We start from the raw sequence: 24794 nt of genomic DNA, 5'->3' as shown, positions 1-24794 counted from the left end.
GGATTACGAGTAGGAGCTGTTTGAGGTACTTGACGTATGGAGCACTTCTTTCGATACTCGTACGCGTCCTCTCATTTCTCCAGCTATTTCGCCTTATGCGCATCTTGCATTAAATGGGACACTTCGAGGTTTCCTTGGCTGTCTTTAGTTACGCGCCCGTGTGCATCCAAAACCGAGCACGAGTGCTTGATGCTCGATGATTATGCCTCAACTGCCTTACGCGTACTATTCGTGTCTACCTCGATGGCAGTCTCGTACTTTTCCAAGAATCGTCTGAATCCATCCTCAACTACTTTGATGTCCTCGTCCATCCTTTTTCGCATCGCTTCATCTCTTTCATTATGACGATCCTCTTCTAGTGTGTCCAGCCCACCAAACAGCCAGATCTCCTTCAATGTGCGCGTCAACATCATGATCTCTTCCGCGGCTCGGATGACCGCTGTGGATTCGACGTCCAGCTGAAACTGCTGGATCGAGGTTTCTGTCAAGGATGCAGGTGCTGGGGCATCATTACCCCCGGGAGGAAAAGTAGAACCTGAGCCCGTCTCATCCAGAGCCACTGCAAAGATGTTTTCCAATCGCTTGATCAACGTGGTGGAAAGAGCCGTGATTCTTGCTACGACTTGTTAGCTCGTAGTGTCTCAAAAACTTCGGCGCAGTCGTCGCAGACGACGCCAGAACCACGGGCTGTGCTTCAGCCGAAGACGTACCTTGTAAGAACTTTGCAGATGGCACTGCCTCCGAGCCCGTGTCTCGTTTCACGGTCGAATCCATCTCTCCCGGAGAACTCTTTGTTCCATCGATGTAGGCGTATTGTGGCTTTCGACTTGGCTCTTCAAGGCGCCGAACAAGCTCTTGACACCCTGTGATATTGGCTGCCTCGCCTATAATCGGGAAGAATTACAATGTTTCAGTGCATTGACGTAGAGGCCCCCTCCATACACGACATTCGATCGTAGTGTGGAATAATGAAAATAGCCAGGTGCTATCGGCAGACAACCGTAGACGAAGGAGGTCACATATAAAACAGTAGATTGTGGTAGGTGTCTCTGGCGATGTCTTGGAGCTCGTTCTGCGCAAGACAAAGCGACTGCGCAGGGAGCCGGTAAATATTGACACGAGTCATGCAAACCAATAATCTGTGGAGTATTGACTCGACGTGCCCTTTTCTGGCACCCCAACGTTCCCTGCGGTAGAGTGCTAGAGTATCTCGCAGTGCTACACCAACGGCATTGTCAGGTCATCTTGCAAGTCATTATTGAGCCGCGCTGGTCATTCTCATGCTCTAGCCTTTGAAATTGTATCCTCGGATAACGCAGTACATCCAGCCCATTCCTCTACAGAGTTCAAAGAACCCGAAATCAGACTAATAGGTCGACAACGACGGCCCGATGATCACTCATCCAGACCTGATCATCGAAGCGATTGGGCAAAACTCCATATGCTTGGATCATTTCCCTCACCTTCTCCAAATCGACCGCTTTCTCGTCCACCTGTTTTGAGATACCCAAATGAACGAAATCAATTCGGTGCTTTCCACCGGCTCCTGGATCGCCTTTGAACCCTGTGAACGTCCTTTCGTTGCCATACGCGTAGATTGTGCCATTGTTGTTGTCATCAGGGATTAGCTTTCGTGTATCTACAAGCCCAGACCCCGGAGCATTGAGAATATGGTATGCGTCCCCACTCGGTCTGCTATTGAGATCCCCTGTCAAGAAGGTGAAATCTGGCGAGTACTGAGCTTGCCATCGCTCAGTGTGTCTCAAGATCAGTTTTGCAGATTCACGACGGGAGACTTCTCCCTGGTCATCCAGATGTGTGTTCATGGCGAGGATCGTCTTGTTGGCTGGCGAACCAGTTGGGGCTGATGGATCGACTCGGGATTTGAGGGTAGCACAGGTCAGAATCCGAATGCTTGATGCATCCCAACCTTTTTTGCCAACTTCGCCCGTCTCGTTTAGCCATACTGTTTCGGAATGAATGCACTGCCACGCACTCTGCCTGAAGATGATAGGACTGTATTCGCCTTTCGTTGCACCGTCATCACGACCCACGCCGACCGAGGCCCAATCAGCGGGATGTGAGGAGTTGAAAGTGTGCCGCATCAGGTCTTGAAGTTGTACATGCAGGACTTCCTGCATGCAAACTATCGTCGATGGCGGTGAGAAGTGTTGGCGCGTGTGATATTTGAAGTGGCTCGATAGATGGGAGAAGCGCTCTGGCCATTTCCGTTCATGTCTGTCAGGGTTCTCGTTTGCATAGCGAATATTGTGGGTGAGGATGCGCAGGGGAAGACCATTGTGATCAAGCCTATTCTGTCCGTTGATGTTTTCAGATGTTGATGCGTCGCCCATGCTGAGATGGTTTACAAAATGACTTAGACTAAAAGAAATGAAAGGTAACAGAGATCTTCAGTTGAGGAGAAGGAGATGACACAGAGTCAAAAATATATATATATCTATTTCCCCAGATTCCAGAAATATCCGAGCCCACAAACATATCAATCGTATTTGCTCTTGTTTTGGACCACAGCTTCCGTATGTAGTACAGACAGACAGGGCTGAATTTAAGTATTCCCAGAACTCACATTGGACTCTAGCACTGATTCCGATAGAACCGCAAAGCCTACAAAACCGGTCTTTCGATTGAGGCCAAAGTCGGTGGATTTCAAATGACATGGCTGACAGAGTCAGAAAAACGAAACCCTGGCCTAGAGCCGCGTAGTGAGTCAATTTCATGCTGAAACGTAGACCCGATGCCTAGGGGACTGTAAGGGACCTGGCTACAGATATTCCGTAAGTTGCCTCGTATTTGCTGTAGTTCCTTACGAATGGAGTAGGCCCGGGATCAGAGCACTACTCGTTAGATGAAAGAGGAGGCTGGATCCTGAGATTTCCCGAGCTAAACCTGATTGGGGTGGATTTGTTCCGAGGGCGAAACCTGCGGCGCAGTTTGCGGATTGACGAGAAGTGATCACATCCCAGACACGTTTCTGCCCATCGTACTATTAGATCGCGCCCAGTTTTGGTATGTATTCATCTGTTCCGATGCTTTTCATGTCGTTTTCGAGTACTCGGTGATGTCTGCCCGTGATGGTGATGGGTTCTCACCACCACGTCCAGTCCCCAGCCTCCTTTTCCACAGTTTCATCCTGACTTTGCTCGCAATGACTGACTTCTATCATCAGCAACGCGTCAACGCGCCCATTTACCATCATACAGCATATACAATACCTCCCAAGTGATATGTCGTCGCCATGAGCAACTCCCCCGATGGTGCGACTGCGGTGGCCGCGCCCGTAGAAATTTCATCCAATGCGACCTCCAACACTGCCGATACTATAGCGCAAGGGAAGGAAAAGGCCAAGGAGGTGTTAGCTGCTTCAGGCATCGAGATCGCGAAGGATGCCACTCCTACAGAGTCCAATGGCCGTCGCGATAGTCCCAGTCCGGATCGCAATTTAAAACGCAAACGCGACACTCCCGTCGAGCGTATACAGGCTGATGAATATGTTCAACACGAATACCATTATAAAGGCCTCCTAGCAGAGCAGCTCAATCACCCGCTGCTGGCGCAAGAGAAGAAACAAGAGCTGGCACTATACCAAACCTTGCGCCCTCAACGTGACCATGATCCAGGGTCTATCTTTGGATACGGCTATGCAGGTTTTGGCAACCCGAGAACCGACGACAGAACCCTGCGCGACCCCATCGTATACCCTCGTCAGCGAAGGCCTGGTAAGCGAACGACATTGCTTCCACGGATATCTAGGAAAGAACAGCTCAACCAGGCCGAGCAAAGCGAAGAGCTCGTCCCCATCCGGCTTGATATTGACTGGGGCAAAATAAAACTGCGTGACACCTTCACTTGGAATATCAATGATCGGTTGACATCAATCGACTACTTCGCTGAGAAACTAGTTGAAGACTTTGGCCTCGAGATTCACCAATGCCGTCCGCTAATCCAATCTGTCGCACATAGCATACGGGAACAAATCAGCGATTACTGTCCCCAAATATATGGCGATGAAGAGCCCTCGGAGCCATCGCTGCCCTACTCGGCTTATAAAAACGATGAAATGCGCATCCTTATTAAGCTCAACATAACGATCGGCCAAAACACCTTGATCGATCAATTCGAGTGGGAGATCAATAACCCCTACAATTCACCAGAGGAATTTGCGAGACAGATGACCAATGATTTGGCATTGGCAGGAGAATTCACAACTGCTATTGCTCATTCAATTCGCGAACAAAGTCAACTATTTTCGAAGTCTCTACATATTACCGGATATCCATTTGACGGCCGGCCAATTGAAGATCCCGACCTCAGAGAGAATTTCCTTCAATCTCCTATTCCTGTCACGTTTCGCCCATACCAATCTGCCAAAGATTATTCACCATATCTTTATGAGCTCAACGAGGCCGATCTGGAGCGGACTGAACTCTCTATTTCCAGGGAGCAGCGGAGACAGAAACGTTCGACGAACCGTCGTGGCGGCCCTGCTCTACCGGATCTCAAAGATAGACAACGTACGATAAGGTCGCTTGTCGTTTCTTCCGTTATTCCAGGAGGAGCATTAGGTATGGAGGAAAGTAGGATCTTCAGGGTGCCCAAAGCTACACGGCGATCTGCTCGAGGAGCAGGTCAGCGGGACGGGTTTGAAGAATCCGACGAATCTGATAGCGAAGAGTCGGGACCAGATTCTCCTGCTATTCCTACACACCTCTTGCAGCAGGGAACTCGAATAAGAAGCGCACGAAACGCTGCGCTCTCGGCAACTGCTGGCATCCGCTCCAATCTCTCTGGTATCACATCAGTGCGTTCAGCTACGCCAGAATCGATTGCACCTTCACATCATGAAAGCAGAGCCTCGGCCCGAAAACGAGAATATAAAGAAGAAAGCGATGACGAAGAGTCAAATGCAGACAAGCTAGTCGTTATATTGAAAGTCGGCAGAGCCAAATTACGGGAATGGGCACGTTCGCAGCGACTGAGGGATCGCGCGGGCATTTCCACCGCATCTAATCAAGGCAGTCCTCGAGTCGGGACACATTCACGATCCGTATCGGCTACGCCCTTGAACCTTGCTGCCATGCCGCCTCCCCCTTCACCTGTTCCAGCTCCTGCGGAAGTCCCGGGCGCTGTGGATGCAACCTGGCATCCTCCGAGCCCAAGCCATCCAGCAGTAAGTACATACACTTCTCTCCACTCTGTAACTATGCTGACATTGAGGTAGCCGGCTCCGCCAACATGGCTCGTTCAGGACCTGGAAAGGCTTAAGCAGGACCGTCCCAATGACATCTATGAGCCACTGATGAAGCACGTGGCGGTTGATCCCAGGACACAAAAGCTCGTCGCCCCGAACGAGGCGAATAGGTCATTTGCACACAAATATGTGCCGCGTATCCGTTGCCACGACTGCCCTGCAAAGACTTACATGGCTGGCCCAGGAATGACAGCAGAAAACTTCGAGTCTCATGTGCTTACTCGTCAGCACAAAGCCCAGGTGGAGGCACGGGTTGCAAGAGCTGCTTAAGACTCTGATTACTGTGTTAAAAGAAGATGTTTGCAAATGTACAATTTTGGCAGGTGCTTATTGTTGGTTATACTCCATATTCCATTTATGCAGTCATGCAAGAAGTACGACAATACACATTCCACCAAAGCTTTACATCCGCGTCTATGAAGTTGGCCATGTGCCGATGTAAATCAACTGTGTGGTGGCCCGTAGAGTAGCGGAGTGGCCCACGCCACGATGAGCCATGGCAAAGGTGGAAAATATTGAGATGTCCTATATTACCACGATGCTTGTTTCTCTCTGAGACCAGCCCCTATGTCTTTCTGTAAGACATGGATCAGTAACGTTCAAACCCAGATGACAAGGCTGAATCCTATTGTACCATTAGGTGCCTTTGTATTGCGGTAACTCGTCCCTGGTAGGGCTCGATAGTGCCAAGACTCGAGGCTAGACCCCGCAGTGCATCATTGGAGTTGTTCGCTGCACATTCAGGTTGGTAGAGGTAACATCGCATTGAAATAGCACACAACAACCCTCCCTCAACCCACGACCTGTGCGCACCGTCAAGATGGCCGACACTGTCGATGATACTATGCTCAGCCCGGACAACTTGACTCGGCTCCGTACCGCAGCTGGCGTGGCTTCAGAGGTCCTCAAGGAAGTGACTGGTAAATGGAGCCGCGAGGGACCCCCACGTGAGCCAGCACACACTGACAGTTCTCTAGGATGGCTCGCCGACGGCGAAAAGATTGTTGACCTGTGTGAGCGAGGAGATGAGTTGGTTGAGAAGAAGCTCAGCACTGGTAGGTGCAACGCTTGGTTTGCCGAGTCACCTTCCTCCTTGAACTGGTACGAGACTGACTGGAGAGAATTTTACAGTCTACAAGGGAAAGAATGTTTTGAAAAGCACAAACACCCCTGTCACAATCAGCCCGAGCAGCCATATCACGCCTTTCACTCCTCTGAAATCCGACGCCGAAGATGCCGCCATGACTATCAAGGCCGGCGAGCTGGTCAAGATCCAGCTGGGTGCGCAGATTGGCGGCTTCGGTGCCATTGTGGGAGACACCGTTGTCGTGCCGCAAGAGAAAGGGAAGAAGGCTGAGATCACGGGCAGAGATGCCGACCTGCTGTTGGCCACACACTATGCAAACGAGCTGCTGTTAAGACTCATGATCCCTCCTGGACTTCTGGCTACAGGCTCAGACGAAGAAAAGGCGAAAGCTGCCGCCGAGAAACCACCCACCCACAGTAAAATCACCGCTCTGGTTGAAAAGATTGCCAAATCGTATGATGTGAACGTGGTTCAGCACACCACATCTTGGATGTTTGAGCGCAATGACATCGAGGGAAAGAAGAAGATCATCCTATCGCCCCACGATGGAACCAAAGGTGACGGCACACCAGAAGTTGGCGAAGTCTGGGGTGTTGAGGTTGGTATGAGCTTGGGATCTGGCAAAGTGAAGGACTTGGACAAGCGCTCGACTCTGTTAAGACGCACCAACACAACGTACGGACTCAAGAGACCTAGTTCTCGGCAGACCTTGTCCGAAATTGTCAAGAAATTCGGCACCTTCCCCTTCAGTCTCCGTCAGTTAGAGGATGAGAAAGCTGCAAAGGTGGGCGTGATCGAGTCAGTCCGGGCTGGTGTGCTCAGAGAGTACAAGCCCTCGGCTGAAGCTGACGGTTCCCCTGTCTCGAGGCTTTTCACTACCATCGGTGAGTTTTAAGAACGACTGCAGACTTTGACGGGAGATTAACTGACCATCACGCAGCTATAACTAAGAACGGGCTCACTCGTCTGGCAGCCCCTCCTGCTTTGGACTTGGACTCAATCAAATCCGATAAGAAGATTGAGGACGAAGAGATTCTGAAGATCCTAGAGCGACCAACCAACAAATCTACTGGCTCAAAGAGCAAGAACAAGAAAAAGAAGAAGAAGCCCGTTAAGAAAGCCGCCGCGGCTGAAGCAGACTCTGACTCGGATGATTCCAGCGATGATGAATGAGCAATCATTCTGCCGTCCGTTCAAAATGCGCCTTCATGACGCGATTCTTGTTCCTCCGGTTGATGAACGAATTGTGACGGGCCTTCGCTGGTAGCGAGGCTGGGTTGCAGGCCGCGGCCTTGGGTCACGTCGATGGAGCGTGTTTCAAGTCAGTACCTAGGTATCCGCTGGAAACATTCGCACTTGATCCTGTGAGGTCCATGTATGGATATAGACCCATGAATTGCATGAGACGGGCTAGAGAAGATACATGATATCCAAGGAAAATAAAAAGCATCGAGTTCAATTGCAAAGTCTACTTGATTAATAAGAATTTGTAGAGTAGAATTCTTCGTCGGAGCCCCGTAGATCGCTTGCCACGTCACGGGGTCTGTGGGCTATTGTTGATGGCTTCGCGTGACATGGATAGTGAATAAAACAAATTTTGAGGCTGGTACTATCGTTATTCAAAATTTTCTCTACTGTCCAGCCGAGTTTGAAGTGAAGTGAAGCGCACACTATTGTTCATTGAGGGCCGTGGTGGCGCCTGGAGGGAAAAAAACAAAAGCAAAAGGGGAGGGAGATCTCAGCCTTGGAGGCTCCGAATCTAATCCCACTATAGGCCCGGCGCCCCTTGCTACTTGCTGAACTCTCGCGCACCTCGCTAGTTACGGTTGTATCTGCGTCCATCACACATCTTTTCGCCTTCTTCTCACATCTGCCCTTGAGCGCATCCAAGCCGCGGAGCCTTCTCACGGGCTACTGTAAGTCCCATGTGTCCTCCTCCTTACGTGTCCCTGAACTGAACATCCTGCAGTCGGCGCGTGTGGCGCGGAGAAGAAGAAGCATGTCCACGAGATCGCTGCGGCACAGATCGAGCCGCTACTCGAGTCCCGCCACGTTCGGCGAGAAGGATGTTACGCCCAAGCCCGTCGAGGCTTCGGTGACAAGAAATGGCCAACAGACGAATCTCGACACCTGGATCGAGCCTACTGTGCGGACTGCGGTCCCGAGTTTCGAAGACACCAAAGGGCTGGAACGAGTCGGCGTACTGGAAAACATGCAGCCGCTCGGTGTGCCTCCTACCCAGCGCATGCTACAAAAGCTGAAAGTGACCAACTATGTGCGGCCGTCGCCCAGACCGACACCTGTGCAGGCAGAGGAGGTTTCGTCGACGTCGGCGGACCCTGAAAAGATGGATGTTGCTTCACCCCTGGAACCCGAAATCATGTCAGATAATACGCCGGAATTGCCTCAACAGTCAGATACGGTGGTGTTTTCGAGTCCTCCGCGTGGCCGACCGCCTCGGAAAGAAGTGGCAGAGATGTCGCAAGTTATGACTTCCTCACCTTCGCCGGCAAAATTGCACAACGCCCAAGCCGGCTACACACAACCCAAACCTCCGTCGATACAAGAACATTTGCGGCGAGATCGGCTTCAAAATCATCTCGAGCGCGCATTGCAGGAAGCTCAGGACAAGGACTCCTCAGATCTGGTTCCCGGATTGCAAAAGCTCCGTGAGGATGCTCAAGTGATGCCTGAATTGTGGAATGTCGTGGAGGCGGTTGTTCAGCAATCACCCAGCCCTGCTCAATTCAAAGTCTTCAAACGATACATTAAATCTGGTGTCAGAAAGCACCGACGATCAAGTCAGATATCAGTCAGTCCTTATCAGTCCTCTTCTCGTCGACGCAGCGCCATCACTTCTCCCCGCTCATCAAAACATACTCAACCTGATCTCGGCTCAAAGACTCCTTCACAACCGTCCAACCCCCGAATCTCACTCTATTTTAATATGAATCGGGCCTCAGCGGCTGCGCAGGCTGATGATACGATTGTTGTTGCCTCACCGAGCTCTCGCAATCTGAACTCGCTCGATCCGTCATTGCGAACTCAATCTCTTCTGCCCACTCCATCGCCTAACAAGCGGAAGCGCGGACGCAGCGTATCAAGTGATTCATCACTCTCATCAGCCAAGTCATTTCCTGATGATTACGCTCCTCCTATGGCCCGTGTGCCTGGTGGTGATGATGGCCGGCGCTCCAGGTCGGTCAGCCATCGCCAAGCCGCAAACCGGGCTGTGACGGGCAGCCGACTTCGTTCAGCTGCGAGTGCGACATACCGTGAAGCTAGCGGCAGTCAATCGCTTCTCGATCCAACTCCTGTGCCCAGAGGCACCTCTAGGAAATCACAGAAAACTCGAGACGAAGTGGAATTTGATATTGACGAGCTCAGCCAGCGTAAACGGGATTTCCTCAAAGAAAGCTTTCATGATTACAATCAAATTCCTCGACCTGAAAGTGACGAACGCGAACTGGTTCACGGCCACCCTGATGTCCCTGACCCGGATGAGAGACCTCCACCGCCCGTGGTCCATCCTAATGGCTTAGCAACTTCCAGCGCTGTGCTTTCTTCTCCGGTGACAGTGCCGCCTGATACCATCTTGGTCAATGGAAACAGTCGCAGAAGATACAAAGCCTACAATGATCCCGATACAGACGATATCGACACTGCAACCTCGATATCATCATCACCCGGACCAGCCTTTGTACCACCTCCGCCACCGGGAGTGGCCAATGCGATGTCTAGAGGTGCAACTCCAAGAGCTGCCAGATTTCCACCACTTCAAAAGGGCACTCGAAAGTCTGCGCGTGTGATGGTTTCGTAAGTATACTACTCTGCAAGATGAACTTTCTCCTGTTTTCTTCCCATGATGGTCCAGCATTGGGTGTTCGGATGCATTCTTCTCCGCCGAGGATGGGGGCACCACAGCCGATCCTGTCCTCGCGGTCACCTCACCGTGCACATTACAAGCGTCCTTCCTAGGCTGAAATACAATACTGACATGCTCTTCCTCTAGACCCAACAAGCCTAAAAATGGTGGTATTACCGCAGGGGTTTCACGTGCGGGGCCTTCTCGAGATGTTGCGATCGGCAACGGCGCGGATTCGGGAGCTGAAGTGGTAAGCCAGAAATTCAATTTTCTCTTTTCTTCGGGCCCCTTTGCAGCTGCCACGATTGGCTCGCTGTTCCCCCTTCCTGTCGACCTTCGACCCATTCTGATCACTTTCTCTGCCCTGATATTTGCTTCTTCCCTGTTCCACAATGCCGGCCCAGGAATATTTCACCTGAAATCATCTGTATTCTCTCACCTGTGCAGGCCATCCTCGCGCCAGATGTTTGATGCCCTTTCTCTCAGTCACTGACTTTCATTGGCAGGACAACGACGAATATTGTGCATCGTGTGGTGGCGAAGGAAAACTTCTTTGCTGCGATGGTTGTACAAACTCGTTCCATCATGCCTGTTTGGAGCCGCCTTTGAATGCCGATGATGAGGTCGAAGGCGAATGGTTCTGTCCTCAATGTGTTGCAAAGCGATCCAGATCAACAACAACCAAGCCGACGGGACTTCTCGGAACCCTCATTAGCCGAGTCGATGACACCATACCAAAGGCTTTTGCACTCCCACATGATGTCCGGGAATATTTCGAAGGCGTCAAGACTGGCGAAGAGGGTGAATACGAAGACGTTGCACTGCCGCGGACCCAGAACAATGCCGTCAAGATGAATCGGGCTGGTTTCATCGAAGAGCCCAATTACAAAGAAACTCGCGACGGCAAAGGAAACCTCATCATCTGCTATCATTGTGGTCACACCTCCAATGGGCGCGACATTATCCCCTGCGACTTTTGTCCCGCTAAATGGCATCTGGACTGTGTCGATCCGCCACTTGCTATCCCTCCACGACGTCGAGCTGACTGGAAGCCGAGCTCGTCCTGGCGATGCCCATTGCACATCGAGCATGATCTGGCAGCTCTTGGTCGCCAAGCTGAAGCCGCTCCGGGCGATATGGGACGTCTGCCACGTCTGCGCAAGCCGAAGAACGCTATACCATTGGACGTTCCCGTCGCTCGTGGATTCAGAAACAATGGCATCATCGAAGTTGAGCTCATGAAGGATGAAAGCCTTGATAGAACGAAAGAATTCAACATGGAGGGCAAAATATATCGTGTTCCCGAAAAAGCGATTCGACTCGATTTTATTGATCGCGTCAAGAAGAGTTGGTATGAGGATCATCAATTCCCCCGAATCTTGGATGCTCCGATGAAGATTCGCGACAAGAAATACCGTCTGAATGGTGCCGTCTTGCACCATCCTCCACAAGAGACAGTGATCACGATGAAAGAACCCGACTTCTGGACTGGCGCGAGTGCACTAGCAATCACAGAAACCGCAAAGGCTAACGCTGCTCTTCGAAACCGTTCCATTCAGGAACAACAGACCGTCTTATCGCTTGCCGACTTGTCTGGCAAGGGTATCGATGGCTATTCTGGAAACCCGTTGGCAGAGTTGACGAATCGACTCATCAGCGAAGCACCCCAGGAGGTGATTGAGTCTGTTGAGCGTAACGAGCTCAATCAACTACTTCGTCTACAAGATCTCATCAACAAAAGACTTGCTGTTTTGGGAGGCCGCACCTCTGCATCTCCTGCCACAGCAGAATCCCCAGTGCCCAACGGAACAGATTCTACGTACAACGCAACGTCGAAGATGTTGGGAACGAAATTGATCAATGGAGATACGCCTCAGGAATACCCTCATGGGCCTACCGATGGCACTGCTAATCGAGAGGAAGATGATGCCGACAACGAAATGGAGATGTCGCCCTGAGGTCTTTGCTCAAACAACGCTAGTCATTTAATTTCTCCAAACGTTCGTTCAGTGCAAAGGGATAGGACAACATGTGCTCCAAGTTGAATAAAGCAATCACCATGTCAAGGATTGTGCCACACTTGCAACACCTTTTGCATCGGAAGCTGTTGTTGCACCTACCTTGCTGAGAGTCATCTTCGATGAAGCCTTTGTTGTTGAAGAACCGTCGACGGACCAGAGCGCCCTCTCTTGCTTTCTCATGTTTTCATTCCGAGAGGTTTACACAATATCGATCGATTGATGGGTGGATTACTGGGCGGTTGAGCATGCCTGGTTAGTGACCGACTCTGAAAGGAGGGCCTCAGAGGGAAAAAAACCATGGATGGGCAATACTTGTGCTCGCACAAGTATTGCGGGGAGTTGACCTTTGCAAAATCTTGTGATTTCCACATTTGTGTGCTTTTGGGAGAGGGTATGAGTCCAGCTAGACATTGAGGCACTTTGAGGGTAATGGGTATCATAAGCCTACGGCGCCTAGGTCTTGTCAAGGCTCAAGCTCAAGTAGAAGAAGAAGAAAAAGAAGAAGAAGCAGCCGTGAGAGTGTGGAGTGAGAGTCTCAGGGTGGCTTCGGGATCTTCACGAGGTCTTCACAAGGGCTCGGAGCTGGAGGGAGACTTTGTATATTTGAAATTCATTGTGACAACAGGTGATTTTTCCCTTTTTTTTTTTCTTTCTCTTTCTTTCTGGTTTACGTCTCGTGTCCTCCGACACGGCCGTCATTCTTGCGCCTCAGTCAGTCAGTCTCGGTATCTTTGACCGGTGTTTGTGTGTGGAAATGGAAAAGGGAAGATGACCATATTAGGGTCGGCGAGTGAGTCAAGAGCGAGATTGACACTCGAGAATGTGAGACCTTGAGGGATGGAAAAAGGAAAAAAGGGAAAAGAAAACACACACCAAAATGGCATGGTTACTGGACCAACAACCACCGTAGAACTGTATTGTACGTTTCTTTTCCATTCAAACCGCGTGCCCTTGCCGAGGGTACATGTGTATACTCCGTGTATCGTAATAGACACGTCCGTGTCGACGCGATACACAGACCGAGAATCACGATTTCGAGTACGAACCGGTTTCGTTTCGAAGGTCGAGTACACAAAGTCCCTCGGGTCAGTCAGTACCCTCCCTCCAGGAAGGGGCGGGTAAATTCAATGCGAATTTTACGGTTGGTCATAAAGCACGACAATACAGAGGATGGGAGTGATGGAAAAAACGGAAGTTCTCGAGAAAAAAAAAGGCTCAACAACGAAGAAGCCCGGCTTCGATTGACGTTCCTTCAGCTTCGCCTGCATAATCATTCATCCTGAGGAAGGAGAGAGAGAGAGAGAGAGAGAGAGAGAGACGACATGTACACGCCTTCTAGGATACCTCCCTCAGCAGGCCATGCTGAACTCGCAATGAAGAACTCTAGACAGGCAGCACGCGAGGTTCCACCCCCGGGACACAACTTTGTTGATTGATTGATTGTGTGTGTATGTATTTGATGAGCCCCATCCCTGCGAGGCGTGCGAGCGAGCGAGCGAGAGTATGGCAAACCCAACCTAAGTACTCCTCCGCATGTGAAATGGAGAAAGGGGACAGACATAAATCTTCTTGCTCTGCAAAGTGACCTGAAACGCCTTCGACTCCAGCCCGCGCATGAAGAAGAAAAGGGGGGGAAAAGAAAAATTCGCTCCCCCGAATGGCCGTCTCCCCCTTGTGTGTGATCCACGCACTGCCCCCGACGCCGAATTCTTCAGGTCGAGGGTGAAGGTTGATCTCTCAGTAGAACAAAAACGTGTCAAGTGTGTGCAATTGTACTCGTAGAAGGGAACAAAAAAGAGAAGGGGCCGAATGATCATTGTAGCTCGTTGTCCAAGAAGACATCCAAGTCTTTCCAACATCAAATATCTGTCGGAAGCGGACAATGGGATAAAAGAGAAAAGTGCCACGGCGACGACACTGCCTGGTCGCTGCATTCCAAGGAGGAATTAGTGTGGACAACCTGACACCGGAGCTGTATCATCAAGCTGGCGAAAAGACAACCCCACTGACGGACAGATGGCCAAGTGAAGCAAAGACAAGTCCGTCATAGGATGACGCACTTTTTACTACTCTTCTTTGGCGGTGGTTCTAGAGCAGCCACAATGGCCTCGTCAAAGACATCCTTCAACTTGTACTGCGTCAGGGCACTGCACTCGACGTATTTGACTGCTCCCAATTCCTTGGCCATCCTCTCACCATCCTCCTTGCGGACCGGCTGCATCTTCTGCTTGGCTAGCTTCTCGCGGACCGACGGATCATCTCTTAGATCTGTTTGAGTTCCAACGATCAAGCAGGGGACCCCGGGGCAATGGTGGTGGACTTCGGGAAACCATTTCTCGCGGACGTTTTCGAAGGACGCTGGAGAAGTGACGGAAAAGCAAACCAGAAAGACGTCGGTTTGGGGATAGGACAGAGGTCGAAGACGGTCGTAATCTTCTTGTCCGGCAGTGTCAAACAGCCCCAGCGTGTATGGCTCATCACCGATCCTGGTTGTCGATATCAGCATACATCTCTCCCAATCCTCAGGATCGAATTGCAACTCACATAACAGTGACGGCATAATTGTCAAACACCGTAGGGACATATTCCGAGGGGAATTTGTTTGTCGTGTAGGAGATGAGCAAGCATGTCTTTCCCACCGCACCGTCACCGACAACCACACATCTAGTCTGTTGTTAGTGTCTGGGTTCTGTTGAGGCGACCGGCCTAAAAAGCGCCGCCACTCACTTGATCGTTGCTACAACCATCCCGTTGTATGTGTTGTAGAAGCGGTCGTTAACACGCGCGAATCGTATCTCAGATTCCTGGAGAACCCGAATCGGCTTGTGAGCACGAGGAGGATCTGCAAAGGGATGCCTTAGTTTTTGTTTCAAGTCAAGCGCCTTTTGTTTCATGGCCATTGATTTCGACATTTTTGTGGGCTTACCAGAAAAGTGAAAGAGTGAAAAAGATTCAAAGTCTTGCGTGCAGAGCTTCTCGTAGATGGAGGTCCGACACGCTCTCAATTACCGCCTCACCTCGGGAGGAAGAGGGCGGTCAGCCAGGTACGGTAGGGAAGGACAAGGACTTCTATTGTCGATTGTGCAGATAATCGCAGGCAGGCGGAAAGAAACAATGCGACTAGACAGGATTGTGTACATTAGCCTCCATCTTCACATTCACACAAATTCCCGTCTCTTTTTTTGTAATTTCGACTAGACAATATTTTCCATTTTTCATCTCCTCCTTTTTCCACATAAGAGGGAAAAAGTAAGAATCAAAGACTCACATGGTGGTAAGTCAAGGGCGCAGGAAGAGTGGGACAGGGCGGTCAACGGGTCCCAGGAATGAAGGAATTGGCCAGCAAGAGAGAGAGAGAGATAATATGTTCAAGCTAGAAGATGTATTCGATTCGTCAAGAAGAGCAGAAGCATTTGCCGGAAATGATTTTGTTGAGAGTGACAAGAGTGAGGTCCGAAGGTAGAAAAGAGGGATGAGGAAGAAGAATGCAAGATGAGATGATGGATACGACGAGTATTGGTGAAATGCGAACTTGGGGCTCCCTCCCAATGGTTTGGGGGCCGCGGTCGAAGTGTTTGTGTTGTACTCCGTACGAATAGTCAGTACTCCGTAAACGTCGATGATTGTTGACTAGGGTCGGTAGTAGCAGCACATCAGACTTGTTCCCGCAGGAGACGTGGTGGAATGGTGTGAGTAGTTGACAGTAGACTTGTTGTTGTTGAACAACAGACACTTGTTCTGGGTCTTGTACCGGTAAAATACGGCTGAATGAGGAACTTTGGACGTTGACACTGGCAAGTGGCAGTGGCAGTGGCAGCCCTGAAGAATTGCTGGGCGCTGGGAGAGTGTGGGAGGGAGAGAGAGAGGGAGAAATAGAGGGTCCCAGAGTACGGAGTCGAAGGAAGTTGTAGGTAGGGATTAACGGATACTTTGCTCATCAACAAGTCTATCCTTCCAATGGTTCGAATCTTCAGCAGGACCTTCCTGTCTTTCCCAAACAACTTCTTCCCCGACCACTCGGTCCAGCGCCTTTTACTTTTAATGTATATTACACGACCCGTGTTATTCTTATTAGGTCTCTTAGGTAGTGAATGATGCTGATATGGCCCCTTGCCTTCGGTCCTCTCTGCTCACCTTCTTCACCTGCCCTGGTGAGTCTAGGCGTGGTCTTGTACCAAACAAGTCAAGCTCTACGGAGTGTTTTTATTAGTTACTGAAGATTACGGAGTAAGATGAAAAGTCCTAGTATTGTAGACGCCCTTCTATTCGTTTCGGCCCTTCTTCCGGGCACATCGTACCTACACTAGATACGGGTACAATAGGCTACGATAAGGTACTCTGTACGGAGTTATCGTACATACATACAATTAGAATGTGGACGAAGGGGGCGGGGCGTACTCGTGCAGTCTTCTACCTTTTACAATATCAATCTGGCATTGGCTCGTGCGCGTAACATTATTTCTCGCGTTGTTTTGGACCACAAACCTTTACAGAAGGTACGGTATGTATATGGTTCGAGTGACGGCAAATACCGGTTAAACTCCTCTTATATCTGTTGTATCCGTATCTCACTACGAACTCCTGTGGAGGACAGAGCCTGAACACACCTACGGTACAATACACACTCTAGCTGACCTTACCTAAGTAATTTATACTCTGTGCTCGTAATCCCACTGCAAGGATCGACGGAGAATGGAAAAAGAGTGTGTGTGCTCCTGCTGAAACGTGTGTGAAGCGCGTCTCCCATCGCGAAATCGACGCAACCACCTTCGTGTTTTATTAAGCTCGTGTACGGAGTACCTAATGGAGTACAGCTACAGTAGGCTTCTGAGTTCCGCGCCTTATCTCTTCTCAACTTTGGACCGGGGCCCAAGGCTTGTGAATTGGCTTTGTGTCCCTTCACTTGGGGCTATCTTGCCTACATCCGGGCCCTACTATTTAGGCTACTTACCCAGCATCGATTCGAGGCCCACCCGAGACAAGCGCTTAACATACTTAACAAAGGGGTGCCGTACAACTCTTGTTCAATACCAACGTACAGCGTTTGTGATCTAGGACTCACGTACTTGCATTTTACTGATGAAACAGCAATGCCATCTTTCTACGATTGCCCAAGTGTAAGATACCTAGGGATAGAGAGATATATTACCCATACCCAGAAATCATTTGCCCCCCAATCAAGTCATGCTCATCCTTGCCTTCTGCCACTTCCTGTCCCGAGACCGCATGTATATACACATTCCAATATGACCTGGACCTATGAGCCTGTGATCAAGGCCCTCGTACGAGTACTAAGACATGATGCAGATCCAACCTGCAGCAGCCAGCAGGCCGGAATACCATCACCATCTGATTTCGGATACACATCCAACCCAAGAGTATTAAAACAAAGATATCTTCCAAACAACCCAAAAAACATCATGTAAAAATCAAAGCACATATCCCGACCATACCCAACCAACAGATAAAAGAAAGGCTGATTAGGTATCATTTATTTTGCTCCAATCTCCTCCTCTGCCCAGCCTGAGAGACCAGAACGAGTGTCGCTCGTCAGGCCGAGCCCGTTGAATCCACTGGTGCCAAAGCCAGTGCCGAAAGCAGACCCAAATCCGCCAAAGCTACCCTGAGGCGCATGTCCACCGAACCCGCGGGACGATGATGGACCTTGTTGTGTAGACTGTTGATTGCTGAAGATCTCCTGCGAAAAGGCTGGAAGTGACACAGCCCGAGAATGCGAGCTTCTGCTCGCCCCGAGTCCAGTGTTTGTAGGGGCGAGCAGGCCTCCGATTGTAGTCGAAGTGCCATTGTTGTTGACCGAATTAGTGCTGAAGCCACCGCTGATACTATTCTGGCGGGGAGCATGGGACGGAGGTGGTGCAATGTCCAGACCACTGTGACCATTAGGCATCTCGCCATACAGTGCCGCTTGCTGTGTAGCCAAAGCCTGATTTTGCTGCTGCTGCAAAGAAGCGAATGTCAAACCGTCCTCGCGCATATCCTGCTCAGCTTGAGCCTGCTGCTGAGAAACATGCGTCAAGTACATCGTGAGAGGGTTGTTGTTGCCGGCATTCAATATCGAAGAAGGCGTGGTACTGGGAAGTGTCTGTTGTCGCTGGGGCTGAGATTGTGCATTCATGGGTTTTGGTCCAACAGGGATCGTCGACCTCGTTGGGCTCGACCCCGATTGCGAGACTGCACCCTCAAAGCCGTTCATCGCTCCTGGAGAGATATTGCCATCTGTATTGCCCTGATACCGAGATTGGTTGCCATTGACATGGGAGATATTCTGGCGGGGCGGGTTGCCGCAACGGTCCTTGCCAAAATTGATCTTGAACCTTTTGTACTCATCTCGTCCTCGCACAGCTTCAATAGCTTTGATCGCGTTGGCGATGTTGGTGAAGTTGACAAAGGCGCAGCTCTTTTCTCGAAGTGTGTTGACGAGTTCAATCTCGCCGTACTCGGAAAAATCTTGTCTCAGTCGTTCCTCGCTCCAGCTCTCGTCTAAATTGCCAATGTACACATTTCGTGACGCTCCTCCACTGACCGCCAAGGCGATGGCAGGTGGTAATGCACCCGAGTGCTTACCCCAGCCCACCTTGAGCCGTCGGTTGTGGATCATGAGGCCCTGAAGGTTGCTTAACGCATAGAAAGACGCGGCCGACGTTGGATCAATGAACGTTACGAAACAAATATGCTTATCAGGAATGTAGCGGATGTGGTGAAGGAGACCTCCTCGGACGACATTACAAATCTCTTCGATGGTCGTCTCAGGGTGAATGTTTCCTAGGTACACTGTTCGATTTCCGAGATTGTTCACTCCACCCGCGGTGGTGGCAACAGCGGCGGCGGCAACAGACTGTTGTGCTAGCGCATTCGAGATCAAGTCCCGGTCAGCCCCATTCAGGACATGCGCATAGCCAGGAGCAATTCCAAGGTATTGAGCAGCGTTTTGTTGTTGGGTCTTCGAGACATATGCACATCGGTCTTTGCCGTAGTAGACACGACGGGGAGGTCCCCACTTGGGATCCTGAGGAAGCTGTGCTACAGCCTTGATGGCGTTGCCAATGGACAGAAAGTGAACAAAACCAATGTTCTTCTCACGCACCATCTTGATAGTGTCGATGGGTCCAAATTTGCTCAGATCCTCTCGAATCTCTAGCTCAGTGATGTCCTCAGGAAGATTGCCAAGATAGACATTTCTTGACGCTCCCGATTGCTGGACTGCAAGAGCAACTGAGGTAGGCACTGAAGAAGGTTTTCCCCAACCAATTTTAATGTCATGGCCCTTGATGGACAATTTCTTCAGGATGGCATCCGAATGAAAGTGGGTGGCCGAGCTGCTGTCAAGAAAGGAAATGAAGGCACAGTTCTTCTCTGGCAACAAACGAACCGACTCAATCTGTCCACTTCGAACATGACTCAAAATTTCTTCAGCAGCAGTATCAGCCGGAATGTTTCCTAGATAAACGGTGCGGCTGGTGCTTGACATCCATGTCTGGCCCATGCTTAGCATGGGCTGGTAATGTCCAAAGGCAGCACCACCTAGGCCTGAGAAGCCTGTGGGGGATCCGCCGGCGTAAGTATCTGGGGACATGACGGGCTGGAATGCCTGGGGTGACAGAGGCTGAGCATTCATCTGAGTTGGGCTGCCGAGATGAGCTTGCTGATTCTGTTGGTATTGCTGGGTCTGTTGGTGCAGAGCATTTGTGCCTTGGGGAAAGCGATTAAAGCTGGGAAACTGCGGTGATGAAAATGCACCTGGAGAACCTGGCTGAAAGGGACTCCCGAGCAAAAGTTGAGATGGCAACAGAGGAGTGAAGTTCATGTCGAAAGCAGCGCCCCCACCAGGTGTGTGTTCATTTGGATTGTATTGTGACTGCTCCTTCGCCGAAGTTGCCAGGGGAGGCATGGTGTTTTTGCGTTGATTTCGGTCGCCAAATCCACCGCGATAGGGAGTCTGGTTCGAGTTATACGCGCCATGGCTGAAGCCAGTATTGTCCGTCCCCAATTTTGAAGCAAATCGATTGCCAAATCCCCCTGCAAACACGTCTTGACTCTGCATTGTGAGCATAAGGGGCTCCAGTTTGTCGTGCCCTCAGAACCAGGTCCAAGGACAACACTTTCAAGGGCGGGACAGGCAAGTTGGACGATGAGGAGAAGGATCGGCCAAGGCTGAGTCGATGGACTTGTGTGTTTCGGATCGGATCTGTACGAAAAAAGAAAGGGATGAGTCTGAATATGAAGTGCTGGTTAAAATCAACGAGTGAGCCCTTGAAACAAGGGATAGCGAGTGTGGTGAAGATAACGAGCGAATAAAAGATGCAAATAAGTAAAGCGAATGTTGGAAGAGAAGAAAGATGGCGGGACCAAGACGACGACAGCGAGGTAAAAGGAAAGAATGACAGGAAGGAGAAGAGAAGGAAAGGAAGCAGTTGGAAAGAGAGTAACAAAAAGTTGTGAGAGCCTGTGAGGTACGAAGGTACTCCGTACAGTACAGAGAGGGAGTTGAATTGAATTGAACTGGGGACTCAGTTGTCCAAGGCAGCGAGTCAGAGGCCACGGACGGATTCCCCTAGATTCAGGAACATTGCGGACTACTCGTAACGAGCGAATCAATAAAAGGGGCCGCCGTATTTTGCCATGGGACTTAATTGGGGCTTCGGGAGGGTAAGATGGGCTTTTTTTTTCATGTCTTTTTCTTGACAGTTTTGAAGCTGCCCATGGACTCTGTCTAGATAATTCTCCAAGCTGGGAGTGGTTCTTCTACCAGACCACTGACAACTTTGATGTTGCCTACTATGGAGTACGAGGAGAGGAGAGCCTGAATAATTGGTATTCCATCACAGGTTTCAAGATGGTTCAATCTGCGGGTGGATTCAATTCTATAGGGACAGGGATGTCGACAGGGGGTGTGGAATTGCACGAGTGGCTACCCGAGTAGCTTCTTGGAAGTCTGTCTTGTAATCAGCCACCGAGTACTCCGTACGAGTACGGAGTATGGAATTATTGTACTGTACGGAGTACAGTAATAGGCTCTGGGCTACAAGCACCCACTGGGCAACGATACGGTATACATGTCACCCTATGCACGTCGTAGTTTATTAGGTGAAGACACCTGCATGGAATGCCCGTCGAGAAAAACGGTCGAAGAAGGGAAACTTCCCCAGTCAATAATGTGGCGCCAGACTTTTGATTGCCGTTTGACCCGCTGCGAGTTATTGGGTTTCGGTCGCGCTGCAAAGAATTTGAACTTGTCTGACTGGTCCCTTCGCTCCTACAGAGTATGAGCGTGTGAGTACCGGTACGCTCAACCATTGTTTAGTCAGACTGCTGACTTTCTTCGTCTCGTCATCTAGGCTCCCATGCCTATTCCGTACCTCATTAGGTAAAACATCAGATCGTCAACGCCGATTCAACAACATCCTTCCTACAGTATTTGCAGCACGAACCTGTGAAGAAATGTTTCATGACGCATATGCCTGGAGAATCCCAGTGAACCAAGCCAAACCATCGTCGCTAACAACGATCCGGTCTACCAACCAACCATGTGCGGGCGATATGCCTTGGGAATCCGTGCAGCGTTCGTTCGATATCACTTACAACAGCAAGGTCTTCCCGTAGATGATGCCCCTGCGGACGACGAAGCCCGTGAGACTTACAATTTCCCACCCGGCTCTTATGGCTTAGTTTATCGTGCAGAAGTACCTGACCATGGCGTTGGGGACGCCGAGGTCGAAGCCAACACCGACAATACAACCGCCGCCACCACCACCACACCTGGTGGAGCAGACCATAATCAGGACCATGCCCAGGACCAGGACCAACCTCCATCAAGCCAATCGTCATCTCCTTACAAGTATGAACTCAAGGTGATGAAATGGGGCTTGATCCCATTCTGGACCAAACGGTCTCCCGAATATGGCTCCATCTTACGGACCATCAACTGCAGGGACGATTCACTCGTGGAGAGTCGAGGCATGTGGAACACGATGAAACAAAGGAAGAGGTGCCTGGTCATCGCACAGGGCTTCTATGAGTGGCTGAAGAAAGGTCCCGGGGGTAAAGAAAAAGTCCCTCACTTTGTGAAGCGCAAGGACGGCAACCTGATGTGTTTCGCCGGTCTCTGGGACTGTGTCAAGTACGAAGACTCGGAGGACAAACTCTACACGTACACCATCATCACCACCGACTCCAACAAACAACTCAACTTCCTCCACGACCGGATGCCCGTCATACTGGACCCCGGGACTGACGCCATGAAAATCTGGTTGGACCCTACCAAGAACAAGTGGTCCCAGGAATTGCAGGCCATCCTTAAACCCTACGACGGTGAGTTGTTATGTTACCCCGTCGATAGTGCGGTGGGAAAGGTCGGCAACAATTCCCCCAATTTCATCGTCCCTGTGGATAGCAAGGATAACAAGAAGAACATTGCCAACTTCTTTGGCAACGCAAACAAACAAAAAACGAAAAACCCCAAGCTGGAGGAGGAACCCGACGAGTCACGCCTCGTCACGGTAGATCATGATGGGAGCGAGACAAAAGCGCCGTTGCCTATTCCTTCGGATTCTCTCCAACCCAGTCCTGGCGAGAAGCGGCATCGTTCCGAGGAAGACGATGGTGAATCTCCTACTAAGAAGCATGCAAAAGTGGCACCCCTACCTATCAAATCTACATCACCAGTGAAATCCGTGGCCAAAAAGCCAAGAAGTGCCACTAGCAACAAAGAAATGACCCTCAAAAGCAGTCCGGCGAAGAAGACCGAGACAGGGACACAGCGAATAACCAATTTCTTCAGCAAGTAATGTTTGACTCTGCGCCAGAATGGCTTCGGCCGATTCTTGGACCTATGTGCTCACTATACAAAGTCCAATTGAGGGAGTTCTTCGCCAATTTCAACATCGATCCACCTTCCTCCGCATTCCTTCCGGATTGCGCGCAAGTACTTGGACACTGATTGTGCCATATTGCGTATCTCACCATGCCGTTGCCTCTCTTTATTGTATCGATATGTTCTGCGCTCATGCTCAATGTCCCAAGGTGGCTGGTCCGGTATCAACTGACTATCCTGGACCGCCGGGACCAGAGGTTTCCAGCCAACATCCAGGATGAGCTTTTCAAGCCCCCTCCAACCAGAGTTCCACTCAGGCCCATACCTTTGAGGAGAAGACGATTCGGAGGATTCGGGCCGCCACTTCAAAGCAGCATACCAATCACCACAGCCCGTGAGGTCAAGCCATTCCAGGCAGTATAAAGACCTACTCAGGGTACGAAGGATTCCTGCAGCCTCTCTCCAGTTGTCGTCGTAGGCTGTGTACATGTCAGAGCCACCATAAACCACCGAGGGAGAGCCAGGGACGTGTAAAACAGCTCTGGTCGATGCGGCATTGGGTGTGAGCGTTGGCTGGGGCCAGTAAGCCAGCGATAGCGATGTCAGTGTGCGAAGTTCCGCGGCCAGCGAAAGCATTGAAGACCATGATGCTACCTTTATGTTTGCCGGTGAGACAGCAAGTGATAGGTGCTTCAGATTGACAAAATTTACTGTGGCTTTTGGGCCTGTAAGAGGCAGCGAATTTGATGCATCGCCGATGTCAGACTCTGCGTCCCAACTATCCAATGCCTCGGACGACCAGGCAGATTGTGTAGAAGCGGCGTCGGACTTTGTTGCCGGTACCTGCTTCGTTACCAAGTCACGCTCGAGTTGCTTGAATGTAGTCCACAAACCAAGACCATTACTCAAATCGAGTCGGTGCACCTCGATGCGATCTTCCGGGTCATTATTATAATCATTGAGAAATAGTGGCCGAAGGGGATTGATCGGGGCCTCGTTGTAGACAGCAATATAACTTAGAAGCGTCTCCTTCAAATTCGCGGGCACAGCTGGGAAATAAAGTTGATCATTTTCAACGTGCCAGGACCAGTTGCTGGCGATCTTCTTCAGCGTCAAATGCTGCAGCGATCTGGCGGGAGGGAATGAGCAGCCGGGCAACTTGCTCGTCCGGACTTGGATTCGTTGCCCGCCTCCTCCTTCGGTATGATAACCGGCCGTAGTACTAGCAGCCCTCACCAAAGCCGGGGCATGGATGCTGTCGGTCAGCCAGCTGCGAGGTGGCGGTGGCCCAGGTATGCGCCGCAGACGGCTAGGACCATTGTTGGAACGGACCTGGGGGAGGACAGGTGCAGGAGGAGGAGGCAGATCGAGCACACTTCTCAGAGCAGGAGGAATAGAAGCAGCGGTATTGGCCGGCGCGGCCGGAGGTCGAGGTTCATTTCTCCTCTGGAGAAGCCTGGACTCGCGGATCAGATCGTTGACACTTCGTTGTGCAGGTTCATTGTGGGCGTGGGAGGCCTTGGAAGACGACGACAGAGTATGTGGCGTGCTCGATTGCGGTTTGGTTAGAAGCGCCTTTTGTTGATGCTTTTTGGGCATCTATCACGTAGAAGAATATAGGTCCAAGAGAAGAGAAATGAAGGAGAAGAGAAGTATAACCACGGGTCGATAAGAAGTGTATACAAGTTATTTTGGAAGTGTGTTGAATGTGTAGATGACTG

At 50.6% G+C, this 24794-nt stretch overlaps 9 protein-coding genes across 11 annotated transcripts; 4 read left to right on the top strand and 5 right to left on the bottom strand.

The window, feature by feature from the left end:
• Positions 1–50: 50 nt before the first annotated feature.
• On the bottom strand, positions 51–1055 carry PV06_06536 (uncharacterized protein). Its single transcript, XM_016407667.1, has 2 exons — positions 711–1055; positions 51–616 (listed from the first exon to the last, which is right to left on the bottom strand). Exons 1-2 carry the CDS (start codon positions 772–774, stop codon positions 201–203), a joined length of 480 nt encoding a protein of 159 aa, XP_016261147.1. The 5' UTR covers positions 775–1055; the 3' UTR covers positions 51–200.
• A 197-nt stretch (positions 1056–1252) lies between these two features.
• PV06_06535 (uncharacterized protein) lies at positions 1253–2397 on the bottom strand. The gene has a single exon (XM_016407666.1). It carries the CDS (start codon positions 2352–2354, stop codon positions 1362–1364), a length of 993 nt encoding a protein of 330 aa, XP_016261146.1. The 5' UTR covers positions 2355–2397; the 3' UTR covers positions 1253–1361.
• A 588-nt stretch (positions 2398–2985) lies between these two features.
• Positions 2986–5725, top strand: PV06_06534. 2 transcript variants are annotated; one of them, XM_016407665.1, is made up of 3 exons: positions 2986–3027; positions 3188–5188; positions 5240–5725. In XM_016407665.1, exons 2-3 carry the CDS (start codon positions 3257–3259, stop codon positions 5537–5539), a joined length of 2232 nt encoding a protein of 743 aa, XP_016261145.1. In that variant the 5' UTR covers positions 2986–3027; positions 3188–3256; the 3' UTR covers positions 5540–5725. The 2 variants fall into 2 exon arrangements, with proteins under 2 accessions (XP_016261145.1, XP_016261144.1); XM_016407664.1 differs by lacking the exon at positions 2986–3027 and having other exon boundaries at positions 3124–5188.
• A 303-nt stretch (positions 5726–6028) lies between these two features.
• Positions 6029–7819, top strand: PV06_06533 (DNA-binding protein, 42 kDa). The gene is made up of 4 exons (XM_016407663.1): positions 6029–6189; positions 6247–6324; positions 6401–7240; positions 7297–7819. The coding sequence occupies exons 1-4, from the start codon at positions 6090–6092 to the stop codon at positions 7527–7529; spliced, it is 1251 nt and encodes a 416-aa protein (XP_016261143.1). The 5' UTR covers positions 6029–6089; the 3' UTR covers positions 7530–7819.
• A 354-nt stretch (positions 7820–8173) lies between these two features.
• On the top strand, positions 8174–12890 carry PV06_06532 (uncharacterized protein). The gene is made up of 4 exons (XM_016407662.1): positions 8174–8272; positions 8326–10172; positions 10369–10471; positions 10728–12890. Exons 2-4 carry the CDS (start codon positions 8356–8358, stop codon positions 12177–12179), a joined length of 3372 nt encoding a protein of 1123 aa, XP_016261142.1. The 5' UTR covers positions 8174–8272; positions 8326–8355; the 3' UTR covers positions 12180–12890.
• Positions 12891–13560: 670 nt separating this feature from the next.
• Positions 13561–16125, bottom strand: PV06_06531. Of its 2 annotated transcripts, XM_016407661.1 has the most exons (5): positions 15511–16125; positions 15169–15362; positions 14970–15084; positions 14787–14906; positions 13561–14728 (listed from the first exon to the last, which is right to left on the bottom strand). In XM_016407661.1, the coding sequence occupies exons 3-5, from the start codon at positions 14987–14989 to the stop codon at positions 14287–14289; spliced, it is 582 nt and encodes a 193-aa protein (XP_016261141.1). In that variant the 5' UTR covers positions 14990–15084; positions 15169–15362; positions 15511–16125; the 3' UTR covers positions 13561–14286. The 2 variants fall into 2 exon arrangements, with proteins under 2 accessions (XP_016261141.1, XP_016261140.1); XM_016407660.1 differs by having other exon boundaries at positions 15169–16125.
• Positions 16126–17322: 1197 nt separating this feature from the next.
• Positions 17323–20724, bottom strand: PV06_06530 (uncharacterized protein). Its single transcript, XM_016407659.1, has one exon. The coding sequence runs from the start codon at positions 20311–20313 to the stop codon at positions 17734–17736; it is 2580 nt and encodes an 859-aa protein (XP_016261139.1). The 5' UTR covers positions 20314–20724; the 3' UTR covers positions 17323–17733.
• Positions 20725–21684: 960 nt separating this feature from the next.
• On the top strand, positions 21685–24021 carry PV06_06529 (uncharacterized protein). Its single transcript, XM_016407658.1, has one exon. It carries the CDS (start codon positions 21788–21790, stop codon positions 23045–23047), a length of 1260 nt encoding a protein of 419 aa, XP_016261138.1. The 5' UTR covers positions 21685–21787; the 3' UTR covers positions 23048–24021.
• Positions 23101–24672, bottom strand: PV06_06528 (uncharacterized protein; the record flags this gene model as incomplete). The annotated part of the gene is made up of 1 exon (XM_016407657.1): positions 23101–24672. The coding sequence occupies one exon, from the start codon at positions 24670–24672 to the stop codon at positions 23101–23103; it is 1572 nt and encodes a 523-aa protein (XP_016261137.1).
• Between the last annotated feature and the right edge of the window lie 122 nt (positions 24673–24794).

The sequence above is a fragment of the Exophiala oligosperma genome, assembly GCF_000835515.1.
Source record: "Exophiala oligosperma strain CBS 72588 unplaced genomic scaffold supercont1.6, whole genome shotgun sequence".
Taxonomy (NCBI): domain Eukaryota; kingdom Fungi; phylum Ascomycota; class Eurotiomycetes; order Chaetothyriales; family Herpotrichiellaceae; genus Exophiala; species Exophiala oligosperma.
The sequence above is the reverse complement of the archived record's forward strand: the minus strand, read 5'-3'. Positions and strand labels throughout refer to the sequence as shown.